General features: G+C 47.5%; 1 protein-coding gene across 6 annotated transcripts in view; it reads right to left on the bottom strand.

Moving 5' to 3' along the window:
- Positions 1–13,917, bottom strand: part of LOC135300760 (potassium voltage-gated channel subfamily A member 6-like) — a 26,526-nt gene extending 12,609 nt beyond the window's left edge. Inside the window, exons 1-3 of one of the 6 annotated variants that reach the window (XM_064420553.1) lie at positions 6,896–13,917; positions 6,501–6,574; positions 4,805–4,974 (exon numbers count right to left, since the gene is read on the bottom strand). In XM_064420553.1, coding sequence (XP_064276623.1) covers positions 11,454–13,010 — 1,557 coding nt within the window. In that variant the 5' untranslated portion in view covers positions 13,011–13,917 and the 3' untranslated portion in view covers positions 4,805–4,974; positions 6,501–6,574; positions 6,896–11,453. Of the gene's footprint in view, positions 1–4,804; positions 4,996–6,500; positions 6,588–6,895 lie in introns of all 6 variants that reach the window. The other 5 variants (XM_064420552.1, XM_064420551.1, XM_064420549.1 and 2 more) reach the window with 5 other exon arrangements.
- Positions 13,918–14,602: the final 685 nt, after the last annotated feature.

Here is a 14,602-nt window from a genome sequence, read left to right on the forward strand (position 1 = left end):
TGAGTGGGAAGAGGAGGAGCTCACAATTCAGAATGACATGTTCTAGCAAGTCAGACAGCACTGGAAAAGCAGTTTGGTCTCATCAAAAACCTTTCTCAACTGGGCAGGTGTTGCAGCTGCAGAAAAGAACAACTGGCTTGGCTCAGCCATAGCCAAAGCACTGGAACATCCCTTCTGTCACTGGGAATATGTGCTGTAATTACCAATGAGCTTTGGCCTGTCATTCCATCTCTTCTGGAGCATTTGAGTATCACATAGATGAATTAAAGAAAGTATTGGAGCTGACACTGGAGCTACACTGGTAATGAACAGAAACAAGCAACGCCTACCACTATACTGCTTAAAAAAAGGAATTTTTTAAAAATAAACTCCCCTAAATCAAGGATAATCCCCTCCCTCCCAAAAGAAAAAAAAAAAAAAAAACAACACAAACCTCAAATGCATGTTATATATTTCATTCCAAATCAAAGTTAGAAAAAAAAAAAAAAAAAAAAACCAAACAAATTAAGAAAAATCCCAAAACCAAACCAACCAAACAAAAACCAACTAAGCAAAAACCAAAACAGGGCCACATTTTGTATTTTGCCTTGTTTGCATCTATTTTCTTAAGAAAAAATAAGGCAAGAAATATTTAGAATATTAAGAAAGAGATCATGCATGTTACAAAATTTTTCAAACATGCCTTTTGTAAAGGGTACCAAAATAAACTGAAATTATACTTCTCACACAAATATTGCTGATTTTGAGGAAGGGGCACCTTTTGAAAATACATCAAGAGAAATGTTTGCAGTCTACAGATGAAAACTAGAAGATCATCAAATACGAGACTAATGCGGCAGTGACTACTCTCCAAAACATTTTTGAAAATCATTTCCAATGACAGGCTACAAAGATCAATTGCTTTGTCATAAGCACGAAAGGCCATAGTCTACAGTTCTCAAAGGAATGTGCCAGACAGTGCTATTTCTGACACGCTAAAATATGAGAATAATTCAGAGCCTGAGAACAACACACTGCTAAGGGTTCCTTCCAGCTCGGGCTGTTCCATAATTCTGTGAGTAAATGGAGATCAGAAATAAATGCACAACTGTGTTAATGTTTCAAATCAAACTCCTTGGCTTACTCTATATTTCTTACAACTCCTTTCTAATATGTCTTGTTGCCATGACTCAAATGATACCAAGTGCTTGGGACAGGTCCTTAAGATATCTTAAGGACCATCAGATTTGTGTGCACCATCCTGCCAGTGCCACGGATAGAGCACAAGTGGTGTCCACATTCATAGGCTTTTGTGATGTGCATGGATATTCATAACATTTCCATTGCCTGGCTTTTCTTTTTTTCCTCATTGAATCACAGAATTATAGAACAGCCTGAGTTGGAAGGGACCTACAAGGATCATCAAGTCCAACTCCTGGTCCTGCCCAGGACACCCCAACAATCCCATCCTGTTCCTGGAGCTCTGGCAGCCTTGGGGCCATGACCACTCCCTGGGGAGCCTATTCAGTGCCCCAGCACTCTCTGGGGGAAGAAAATTTCCTAAACAACCTAACCCTTCCCTGATACAGCTCCATCTGTTCCCTGGGTCCTGTCCCTGGTCACAGAGAGCAGAGATCAGGGCCTGCCCCTCCTCTTCCCCTTGTGAGGAAGCTGCAGAACTGCTGTGAGCTCTGGCCTCAGTCTGCTCTTCTCCAGCTGAACAGACCAAGTGCCCTCAGCTGCTTCTCATGTGGCTTCCCATCCAGGCCCTTCACCATCTTACTACTCACAGGAGAAAAGCTAAAGAGCAGAACTGGTTGGCCAAAATAGAGATGGAAATCACAAGACAATGGTTTCCTCACTGAAGTGAACAAAGAGCATCAACAAGCAGGAAAGCTCAAGGACAAAGTCTAAGGACAGTTCCTTCCTGGCACTTCTGTGACATAGAGTTAGCTGAATAGATGAAGCTCCCACCTCAGTCAATATTTTGTCTGCCTCCTGAGCTTAAGAGGAGTTTCACCTCCACAAGGGGAAACAATTCTGGCCCCTCAGTTTGGGAAGGACGTTGAGACACTTGCACGCATTCAGAGGAGGGCAACGAGGCTGATGAGGGGCTTGGAACACAAGCCCTGTGAGGAACGACTGAGGAAGCTGTGGTTGTTTAGCCGAGAGAAAAGGAGACTCGGGTGACCTTATCAATCTCTACATCCACCTGAAAGGTGCATGTAGTCAGGTGGGGTTGGTCTCTTTCTCCAGGCAGCAACTGACAGAACCAGAGGACACAGGCTGTGCCAAGGGAAATACAGGTTGGATATTAGGAAAAAGTTTTTCATGGAAAGAGTGATAAAGTTCTGGAATGGCCACCCAGGGAGGTGGTGGAGTCACCATTCCTGGATGTGTTTGAAAAAAGACTGGATGTGACACTCGGTGCCATGGTTTACTTGAGATGTTAGGGCATAGGTTGGACTCGATGATCTTTAAGGTCTCTTCCAACCTAGTCATTCTGTGAATTCTGTGATTTGAGAGAGGTGAGAGAGGTAAGAGTGGAAATGTGAAATTTTGTTCTGTGTCAGAACAGTGCGTGCAATAGGAAATTATTCTGCTCATCTCTTCAGGTCAGAGTGGTCATTGGGATCAACTGCTCTGACCAGCTACCCAACAATGCTGCTTGCCACAACTCCCTGACAGGAGGGTGTGGTCAGGTGGGGGTCAGCCTCTTCTCCAGGGGAACAAGGGACAGGACTGGACTAGGAAAAAAAATTTTACTGAAAGAGCAGTTAATCATTAGAACAGACTGACTGGAGTCACCAGCCCTGGACCTATTCAAAGAATGAGTGGATGTAGCACTTCATTATATCGTTTTCTGGGCATTTTGATATTCCACTGAAGGCTAGACTTGATGATCTTGGAGGTATTTTCTGACCTTAATGATTCTGTGAGCATGGTCTTCTGTGAGCATGGTCTTCTGTTGAAGACCATGCATCACTGCTTATTTCTGCGACGAACCACAGATTCACAGACTGATTTGGGTTGGAAATGACCTCAAAGGTCACCTCATTCCAACACTCATGCCAGAGGGGCTGGAATGCCTTCCACCAGGGCACGTTGCTCAAATCAGATAATCTAACTGAGCTGCAGCAGAGGTGTTCAAGGCTTTTCCCAACATTAGATGCAATGCACCGTTCCAATGATTCCAGGGAGCTCATGGGAGTGAGGAATGACCACAGATTCCAGAAAGAAGGAAGGTCAGCAAAAAGCTGGAGAGCTCTGGATAGGGAGAAAGGACTGGATATGGTGAGCAGCCATTCCACGCTGAGGGGAAGAGCAGCGAACAGAGTTTGGTGGGGTATCTTTAAAGGGTGTGAATTTGCCCTTTTGCTTCCAGACCAGCTCCTAGAGGGATGGTATCCTCTGAACCATTCTACTGCACTCTTGGACTTCCTTTTCTCTCCTCAGTCCCACTGAGAAAAAAAACTTCCCAAGACTCACAATTCCACTCCTACCTCTCCCTTCTTCCCACAAAACCCAAGTATTTAGTAGTAAAATCACCAAGATTTGGTGTTTTGTAGGTAAACATGCAGTATGGCAAATTATCTGGAGACAAAAGAAATGTGGGAAGATCTTACAATTTCTCATATTTTTTCCTTTTTTTGATTATTTTGCCCCCAGTTATTTCCTAACTACAGGTCTTGTCAGTCTTTTGCTGGCCTAGAGAAGTCATACTCTTCCAGCTTCCACTAGCAAAGCACATTCCATCCACCTGATCATTCTTGCTGTTCTTCTATGCATCCTGTCTTTACCAAATTTAGGTCACGCAGCATTGCAGATGAGGCCTTGCAGAATTAAGATTTTTCCAGGTGTTACTGAACATGCTTGTCCTGAGATTTTCCAAGACTTGCACCTTGATTTTTTTTTAAACTGGGCCACTATGGTGGCCCAGTTTAAAAAAAAATCAGCTGCTGGAGCCAGGCCAGAGCAGGGACACCAAGGGGATCAGAGGGATGGAGCAGCTCTGCTGGGAGGAAAGGCTGAGGGAATTTGGAATTGTTCAGCCTGGAGAAGAGAAGGCTTTGGGGTGACCTCCTTGTGGCCTTCCAGTGCCTGAAGGGAACCCACAGGAAAGGTGAAGAGATAGAGCTCTGGGAGAGAGCTCTATGGATAGAGCTCTGAGCAATCAAGGTGTCCGTGCCCATGGCAGGGGGTTGGAATGAGATGGTCTTTAATATCCCTTCTAACCCTGGCCATTCCATGATTCCACAACTATTCCTTCTACTCACCCTCATCTGTCCCATCTCCAGTGGTATTTTCTCTTACAGCAAACTGGTGATTTTACACAAAGCTTTCTGTCCAGTTTCAGGGAAGGCAGGACTGACATCAGAAAAGTTATAGCAGGTTAAGTCCCATTTTTTCCAACCTAGTAGTCCCTGTAAATGGAGACTTTGAAACCAGCAGATGTAAAGCCAACCTACCAGGACTGCAATGATTTTCACATAGCCCTATCAGCAAAAAAAATGTAGGAGGCGCAGAGCTTGTCTCCACATCTACCTCTGCCACCCTTCTGTTGTTCTATTACTTAAGAATTGCAACTACATTTCTTCAGCTTAAAAAGCTCTGTCTCCTTGGAAAACATATCCAGGCAAAAGGAAGCTAAGATGAAGAGTGGTCAGGAATCCAGAGCCAGAAAGTGCTACATTCAGCACCAGGAATTTGTTGGCCATGCATGCCCCAGGCCAGCCTGACTTCTGCTACAGCCAGGCACATGAGTGGGGGTGTCAAGGACACAAAAATGCCAAGCACAGCACAGCAGACAGGCACTCACCCTCACCTTATGTTGTGGCAGTGGCACACCTTCCCCAGAGCTCCAGAGCAGAGAGGCAGACAAAGAGACTGTGGTCCAATTCTGCTTTTGCCGGGGATAAATTTGGAGTCACTTCACTGACGTCAGTGGAGTTATTCCAGAATTGAACCAGTGTAAAAGAGGGCAGCATCTGCTTTCTGAAAATGGATGCCATCAAGCTAATTGAAAACAACAGATGCATCAAGGAGCAGCAAGAAGGGATGGTAATGTTCCAGTTTTCTTGTAAAATACCATTTAATTTCCCTCCAGAGAATGTAAGAGAATAAACCAATATGTACTCTAACAGCTAGAACTTTTGTTGGTGTAAAATTGCATACAACCTTTTAGGTGAATGGACCAAAGTGCACCTACAGCACCCTAAAGAGATCCAGCCTAATCATGTGCACTTACAGCCCTCTTCTTTGAGCCTGATTCTTCTCTCACACTCATTTAAATCCGGAGTCATACCATCCACAATCCTATGGAAACCTTTATCTAATCTTGGGTAGAGAGCAGAATTGAGGGCCCTCATTCTGTTAAACAGACAATGGCTAGATTAGGTAATTAAATTGATAAATTTGTGACTTATGCCACTTTTGGACTAAGGGTGTTCCAAAATTTTATACCACTGAATAAATGTATTTATATTAATTTAGTAAAAATGAAGCCAAAGAAGGACTTGCTGAATTTTCTTTGTGTGAACACAAAAGTTTCCCCTAATTCTCATCTCCAAGTAGTCAACACAGCTTCAGTATTTATGGTGACCACAGAAATTGATGAGCACTTTCCCTCCTGCAAATCCTTTCTTTCCTTTCACTAAGAAGAAGTTCTACACAGCAAAGCTCAATTATTTCTTGGGCCCCCTCTTATTAACTGGCACTACAGACAGCCTGGATATGTCCAGTGGTGAAGGTTCATCAGTGAATGTTGTAGGACAGTAAAAGCCACACTGACCTCAGCTATGAGTTTCCCAAAATGTAAAGCCATGTTATGACATTCAAACTCCTTGTGCCAGACAACAAGCCCCAGACAGACTTCCCTGGAGGAAGGGAATACCGACTCAAAGAGGGAAAAGCACATGGAATTAACATGAACTAACAGCTGCACTGTTAATGCTGTACTGTTAATTAGCATAGTCCCTGTCTGCTTTCCCCAAAAATATTTTTCTGGATTTATCTCCCTGGGTATGGTCTTGTAGGACCCCAGCCTGAGCAAGAGCTCCTTGAAACTGGCAGGGAGTTTCCTCAGGCACTGTCTTTGGTGGCAGCTAAGGACACGCAGCATCCCCTGGTTTCTTTCATCAGGGGATTAAGTCTTTTCATCCTGCCAACACCTGCTCCCCTCCTTATGCCTAAAGCAGGTGCCTGCAATTCAGGCATTCTCCTGTGAACCTGCTGATAACATGGCTGCAAATCTCTTCAGGAGGGATCTGCCTCTAGAGCAAGCTTCAAAGAGCAATGATGAAGGGCTCAAGGCTGTGCTCTTGGTTACAGCAGCACCAACAGAGATATCTTATGCTCACAGGGCTGCCAAGGAGGGCAGTATCTTCCAATGCCCCATTAATCTATCCACATCTTTCCACCAGTGAGGAAAAAAATCCATAAAATGCTGCTACTCTTAATTTCTGTCAATATAAACTTAAAGTTAAATTTAACTTAGCTCTGCCAAGTTTGGTAGGACTTACTTGGACTCGAGTCAGGTGAGAGCTTTTGGGAAAGCTGCAGTTGACTCCTGCTGTAATCTGCAGATCTTTCCCTGCTGTAAACAGGACCTCAAGAAAAGAACAAACAAAAAGAAGCAGTTTAACAAACAGTACATGAGCTTGAATTTGATACAGAAGATTGAAGTTGAAGCCCAATATAATCCAAGGCAGTTGTACGAAAAGGAGTTTTGCAAGCTTGAATCAGCAGATGGTGAGGATTTGGCTCATACTACATTTCCGTAGTTTATAATTATCTTTCTTTCTTCACCTATAACCAGATTCTCCCTTTAGGTTGCAAATCTTAATTAGGAAATCCTTCCTCATTAATTTCAAGAAACTCTTAGTTGTTAATTTCCCAGAACAGAAAGAAACCTTACCTATTTTTGCAATAGCAGCAGATGATGGATCTGTTTGTTCCTTTGCTTTTAGGGTTGATGCTGCTCTTTCCATCACTGTGTGGAAGACACTTCAGTCCTTACCCTGTCTCTTGCTGTCCTGAATTTTCTTGACACTCACTCCTCTTTATCCCATAGGGAGCAGGAGAGAAGACCAAGTTCAGTCACCTTCACCCCCACATCTGCTGTAGCAGTGAATTTTTATCCACAAAAGCTGGATCAAAAGGCCCAAACAGAAAATTACTCAAAAATCCCAAATTCCAATGTTTTCCAACAAAGAGCAGAACAGGAATTTCATCTCGGAGTTAAGAGCAAGAGTCCAACAGTAAAACACCACAGAACAGGTCTTCATGCCTTTCATGCTTCCAGACCTTTGTGTGGATTAAAAAAATGGTGTCCTCAGTAAAATTCTTCCTTCCTTCCTTCTTACCCTACCTCCAAGGAAATGATTTCTTCCCTGTCCTGCTCTGGTGAAAAACATCCTGAGGGAAAATGATCAGGGGAACCAACTGTAACAAACTAGCCAGGGGATCTGGAAGGAGCAATAGTCTCTTCCACTCCAAAACTATTTCCTAATGAGATTGCTGCAAGAGGAATTTCTGGATCTTTAAAGTAATGCTTTAGCCTGTATTCCTTATCACCAGACACCCAGATGACTCTACATCAGACCAGTTGTCCCTCAGCTCCCTAGCTGAGTGCTCAGATTGTATTTCATACACTCTCCAACTCTGTGTAGATGAACAAATAAAATCTCTTCCCATCTCCAGGTTTGCTCTCCCTGCTTTCAAAGTCTGGAAACTGCCCACCTGAAGTTGGACAGGGCAGCTGTACATGATATAAGGTGATGGGATCAGCTCCAGTAGGCAAAGAAAACATCTGTAAAGATAAGGTGCTGATATCTGAACACAAAATGTCCAACAAATGCTTTTGCTTGTAGCCACAATCACAGCACAGAGAGAGAAACAGTCCGGGAGGTTGTTATGGAAACAAGTCCCTGGAGGTGCCTACTTGGCTTCACAGGGATGTGCTTTACCTTCAGAAGGAAATAGATTTGCATTTTGAGCAGGTGGGGGGAGTGCTAAGGGCTGAGAACTTGAGGTAAGGTTTTTGAAAGCATCTCTGTGATTTGGTGGTATGAGACCTCTGGTAAAGTCAATGGGTGCCACTGTGTCATTTCAGTCACGTGAAAAAAAAATCTGAAGGCTCCTTAAAAAAGGTCAGATTCCACAAGTTCTGTAGCATATAGCATTACTGATGACTCTGGGACTTCACTGCTTTTCAGGAGGTGCTTTGAGAAGGATTTACATGTCCCAGATGAGTCCCAAGGTTATAGTTTCCATGCTTCTGTTGGTGATCTGTATTTCTCTTAGAGCCAACACAGAAAACCCAGGGAGCAAACTCCACTCCTGCTTTACACATTTTCATGTGCCCTTTTCAGAACTGACAAAAGTGGCTCACAAAAACTGCACAGAGCTGCCTTGCTCACTACAAAATACCTTTACACCTTGGGGGCGATCTGTGGATGGGAGAATCCAATACCCACTGGAAACTCCCTGCTGGACTCCACCTGGAAACTCACTGCTGGATCCCACCCAAGGGCAGAACACCTCTTTCCAAGAGGATCTGTGTAAGACATGCTGGGACTGTGCTACCAGTGATCGTTTTTTCTTGCTAGAGTCTCCGTGTCCAGCTGTCTGTCATGCTGGTCAGGAGAACAACCTGTTCTGGGCAGGGAGGACTCCTGCCTGGCAGGGCCAACAGGGCCAGGCCCAGGGGGAGAAACGAGCACAGGAATTTTCTGACGTAGGCTCAGCATGTCTCATGACTCCTCCTGAACTTGTGTTCAACCTGAGTTTTTTATATCTTACTTTGGGGGAACTTTTACCAGCTGATAGACTCAGGCATAAAATATCCCCAAACATGGGCATTCTGCTGGGAGAGAGCAGCAGCCTCGAAACATCCCTCTTAAATAGCAGCATCTTTTGCTAGTTTTAAGCAATACAAAATTTGAATCTCGGCCTCACAGTAAAGATTTCATTAAGGTGACCCCAAACACAACTAAGAACACCACCAAGACTAAGACACACTAAGAACTGGACAACTTTTACACAAAAGCAACAGAGGTGGCACCATGCCCCTCAGTCCCACTTATTCACCAGGACAATTTACCCAACAGCTGATTACAGGTGTCAAGGAATGCAGAATGGTCCCCAAGGCTCAGACCTTCACGAACCTTTGTCTCAGTCACATGAAGCAAAGATAAATTGGGCTTTATTCAGGCAAACCCCTCTGAGCTATGAGTCCTCACCACATCAAACTTGTGTCTCCCAGACTGGAGAGAAGTGGAATTTTCCTACTGATTTCAGTAAGAGAGAGAGCAGAGGTTTTAATATAACGGTTGTGTGCTGACCCCAAGGGAAATCCCTGCACACTATAAACATTTGAGAAGGCAACAGGACTCTGGAGAAATTGAGTAGTTAGGATTTACACAAATAACTTCTATCATATGAGCAGGGCCAGGATGGAGAGAGACCACAATAAAAGCACTCTAGGCATGGAGTCATATCTCAAAACAACTGAAAACAGGCAGAGTAATGAAGATGCAAACAGATCCCACCTCACAACCAGTTCTATAGCCAGTTTTGACTATATTAAATGATAGGGCTCTGAGCAACCTGGTCTAGTGGAAAGTGTCCTTTGGAAAGAGATGACCTTTAAGGTCCCTTCCAACCCAGGTCATTCTATGATGCTATTATATGCCTTTAGCATTCTTAGTCTTATGGCTGGAAAGCACAATATAGATACAAAATATATTCTCTGTATTTTTGCATCCTGGCATTACGTTTGGTTTATGTATTACACGTGCCCCATGCAATATGTAGTACATTCCAATATGTATCTCATACAGTGTGATGCAAGGCATTAATGGCTGCCTTTGCTTTCGTACACATGCAGATATGTGAATGCAGAACAAACACTTAGAATTCAAACAAGGACTTTTTCTTGCAGGAAAATCTGCCAGTGGAATCTGAAAGCATACATTTTTCTTTCTCACCTGCTGGCAGAGCTTGAAACATTTTTAAAGTTAGGTGTACGGCAGAGCTGACTGAAACTAATGAAATTATCTGGGAAGCAAAACATGTATTTGAGGATAGAAATCTCTGGTCCCTTGACAAACCCGGCACTGCAGGCCAAGCTATGCATATTTTGCATGGCTGGCACAAACTGCTCTCATAAAACCAAGTAGAAAAACACTGCTGTCACTCCTATCGATGAAATACCAGGAACTGGCTAGGCCAGCAATACAGCAAGAGCATCTCTTCAGGGCTTGCTGTTTCTCCTCTCATTCAAAGGGTCTGGAGGATGCTGCTGGCTTTGTGCAAATGGCTTAGGGAAGTTTGTATCTGTGCCAGTCTCAGTTTCAAATGTTGACATATTCACCCTAGAGCATTTTATGCCTCTGACTTGCTAAAGCAGCAAGATCCTCACACAGCACAGGTGCAGAGCTCTCTGTGGTTGGGATTTTCCTGCCACATCAACAAAATGCCAACATGCAAACTTCCCTCAGCTACACAAATGCTCAATCAAAAAAAGCAGCGGAGTCAACTGCTCTCCCATGCCTGAATATAGAGCTGGGTATCTGAAGCACAAAGCACATCTCATTAACCACTATTGTGTGAAGATGAACGCTGCAGATAACAAATGAATTTACTCAAACATGCCTTGCATCAGAAGGCACTTACCACTATGAAGATTAAGTTAGTGTTAGTACTATAAAAGCCAATTAACATCAGGGCACTGGCATAAATAAGGCTGAGATAAGCTCAAAACACAGAGAATCTTCACCAAGCCTGTTGACTGCTTTAAGCCTGTTTTTGATACATGATGTATGGTCACAAATAGCAAAGAGCTTTTAGATTTATGCACCTTTTTTCTTTTTTTTTTTTTTTTTTGAAACACAAACCAGGAGGATCTTTTAGCATGCCATGAAAAGAAGGCAGGTATCTGCTTGCCGGCTTTCCCCTACAGCTGCAGAGCACCCTGTGATCCTGGCTGCAGCGTTTCCATTATTCAAAGGCAATGGCATGGCAGGCGTGACTGATTCCACAGCCAAGGGCACTGTGCTGGCACAGGGACTGAGAGCATGGCTCAAGCCAGATGTTTGTAGCTGCTTTAACTGTTTACTCTGCTGAATGCCTCTGCTGAAGTAGTGGCAAGGACTTCTCTGCTAGTGGAGTTACAAGACGGTTTCGGAGCAAATGTTGGATTAAAGCAGTCATCAAAAGCAGAGAAAGAAATGCACAAGGGAGTGGGGATGACAGCTAGCACTCCACGGAATAAAGCAAGAACATTTCTGGCTGCACACAGTAATGAGAAACAGCAAATCAGGCCAGAAGAGCCCATTATCACAATCATTCTGTTTACGGTATCACAATCCACAGTCTGGCATGTAAATGCTGAATAGATCCAGCTGCTTGTAGGAAGACAACTGTAACAGCAGCTTGAAGCTCTGTGTCTGGACCCAGGACAACAAAACCCATCACACCTCTGTCAGCATTTTCTTCTCTTTATATCCCTGGTTATTGGGAGGAATGAAGTTGGAATATTTCATGGACTCCAGGTCTTCTGCTTCCAGGAAGTCAGATTTGCTGAGAGACTGATTACTGTCCCCCTTCTTGGGCTCAGAGAAGGGTGACTGTTGCTGGCCACAGGTGACGTGGGTGTACTGGCACTGCTCCTCATGGTCAGTCTCTCGGTGGTAGAAGTAGTTGAAGTTGGACACGATGACAGGGACAGGGAGGGCAATGGTGAGCACACCCGCGATGGCACACAAGGAGCCCACAATCTTGCCACCGATGGTCATTGGATACATGTCCCCATAGCCCACAGTGGTCATGGACACCACTGCCCACCAGAAAGCATCAGGGATGCTGGTGAACAGTGAGTCAGGATCATCAGTCTCTGCAAAGTAGACAGCGCTGGAGAAGAGGATCACCCCGATGAAGAGGAAGAAGATGAGGAGGCCCAGCTCCCTCATGCTGGCCTGGAGAGTCTTCCCTAGGATCTGCAGCCCCTTGGAGTGCCTGGAGAGCTTGAAGATCCTGAAGACTCTGACCAGGCGGATGACTCTGAGGATGGCCAGGGACATGGCTTGCTGCTGGCCCCCATTGTTGCTGCTGCTCCCGGGCTGCTGCTTCTGCTGCTGCTGCTGGGCCAGCTCGGTGCCCAGGGTGATGAAGTAGGGGATGATGGCCACGATGTCGATGATGTTCATGATGTTGCGGGAGAACTCCGGCTTGCTGGGGCAGGCGAAGAAGCGCACGAGGAGCTCAAAGGAGAACCAGATGATGCACAGGGTCTCGATGAGGAAGAAGGGGTCTGTGAAGAACGGGCCGGAGCCGGCGCCGGGGTGCAGGGGCGGGGGAGTCCCGCTCGGCGGTGGCAGCGGCGGCAGCAGCAGCGCCTCATCGCCGAGAGGCACAGCCTCCCCGAAGCCAGGCTGGGGTCCCTTGGGCTCCTGGCGGAATTCAGGCAGGGTTTCCAGGCAGAAAATGACGATGGAGATGAGGATGACCAGCACGGAGACGATGGCGATGGCCCGGGCTGGCCCGGAGCTCTCGGGGTACTCAAAGAGCAGCCAGACCTGGCGCTGGAAGTGGTGCTGGGGCAGGGGCTTCTCCTCCTCTGGGATGAAGCCCTCGTCCTCCCGGAATGTCTCGATAGCCTCCTGGCCCAGCTGGTAGAAGCGGATCTCCTCCAGGAAGATGTCGAGGGGCACATGGACCGGCCGGCGCAGCCGACCCCCGGACTGGTAGTAGTAGAGGATGGCGTCGAAGCTGGGCCGGTTGCGGTCGAAGAAGTACTCGTTGCGGAGCGGGTCGAAGTATCGCACCCGGCGGCTGGGGTCGCCCAGCAGCGTGTCGGGGAAGATGGAGAGGGTCCGCAGCTGCGTCTCGAAGCGCAGCCCCGAGATGTTGATCACCAGGCGCTCGCTGCTGCAGCAGCTGCCGCCGCTCCGCTCCTCGCCCGGCGCCTCCGCCTCCGCCTCGCCGCCCGCCCGCGGGGCCGCCAGCGCCAGCGGCTCCTCCGCCCGCATCCCGCCCGCTCTGCCCGGCGCTGCTCTTCCTCGCCTGCCCTTCCCTGCCCCTCCGCCTCGCCCCGCTCGCCTTCAGCGCCCGCCGCCCGCAGCCATCCGCCTGTTGCGCCTCGGTGCGGCCGCGCTCGCCCGGCGGCTCCGCGGGGCTCCCGGCGCGGCTCCTCCTCCGGCCGCGGAGCGCGGAGCACCGCGCCGCTGCTGCTGCTGCCGCGCCCGGCTCCGCGCTGCGCTCCCCGCGCACACACAGGGACACACAGACACGGAGACACGCGGGAGAGAGCGGGAGAGGGAGGTGTGCGAGCACACACGCACGGTGTCACACACGGGGAGAGGGGCACACGCAGACACACGCAGGCACCCGCACGGAGACAGACAGACACAGACAGGCACGCCGCGCCAGCGCCGACACGCTCAGCTACAGACGGATGCGCGCACCCGCCAAGGGGGGATGCTCGCCCCACCTCTCCCCCCGCCGCGGAGGACGCGGCAGCCCCAGCCCAGGGGCGCCGGCTTTTCGGGGGAGACCCCCGAGGGGAAGCCGCTGGGGGATCAGCCCGCCGGCCAGGAGCTTCGCAACAGCTGGTCCAAAGGGCGGCACCGCCGCCGCCCTTCTTTCGCCCACCTCTCCCCCCGGGAGTCCTGCCCTTGTCCCCTCAGGCAAACCCCTGCCGGGGGCTGTCCACCACCGCCGGCTCCGGGCCGGGCTCAGAGCTCGGCCATGGGACCGGGCTGACCTCGGTGTTGTTCCCGTTCCCGCCGCAGGCTGGAGTTGACCTTGAGCCAGTCACTCCATGCCTGTGGCTCGTGGACCTCCATTTATAAATGTCATTGTCATGATGCAAGCACGACGGTAGCATCGGACCATCCACAGCCTGTCACGGTGAACAGTGCAACCGGGGAAAGATACAGGTAAATGCATTGCTCTCCTCATTTGGGGTGGATAGAGTTTGCCTCTTTTCCCACATACCAAACAGGTGAGCTTGCTTTTTTTTTTTTTTTTGGTCCATCACCACACAGCTAGCATTAAGTCTTCCCAAAATTAGAATCTGCATTTCACAAGCAATCAGACTACCAGCTCTTTTTGTCTTTAGAAACCTGTGTTTTGCCCCGTCCCTATCACGCTCGGCATTTGAAAGCGCAGAGAAACTCACGACACTGTACGTTCTCCTGAAAGAGAGAAAATGGGCTAACAGGTGACTCTGGTTCCATCCTTCCCAGGACAAAAGTCTGTCTTTCCCTTGAAAGCTCTTTGTCAGTGCTAAATATTATTAACCAGGCTTTTATCATTGCAGCATCTGATGCCTGTGCTGGCTGCAAGCCATGTGCTTAGCCTACACCATCTCTTAGCAGCACGGATCTAGAGGAAAACATTCCTTTTTATGCCTCCCTCCTCCCAGTCCCTCCTAACTAGCTGGCAATCCCTGGTTCAGGCTCTGGACATTTTGACCAGCTGACTGTGGCTGCTTTCTTTGTTCTCAGGAAGGAGGTGAATATGAATTAAATGTCACTTAATCCCCTTTCCTTTCTTGCTCATTAGCATTGAAGATGGCTGTTGCAAAAGAAAGCTGCTTTTTTTTTTTTTTCATTTATGG

This window comes from Passer domesticus, chromosome 5, assembly GCF_036417665.1.
Source record: "Passer domesticus isolate bPasDom1 chromosome 5, bPasDom1.hap1, whole genome shotgun sequence".
NCBI lineage: Eukaryota > Metazoa > Chordata > Aves > Passeriformes > Passeridae > Passer > Passer domesticus.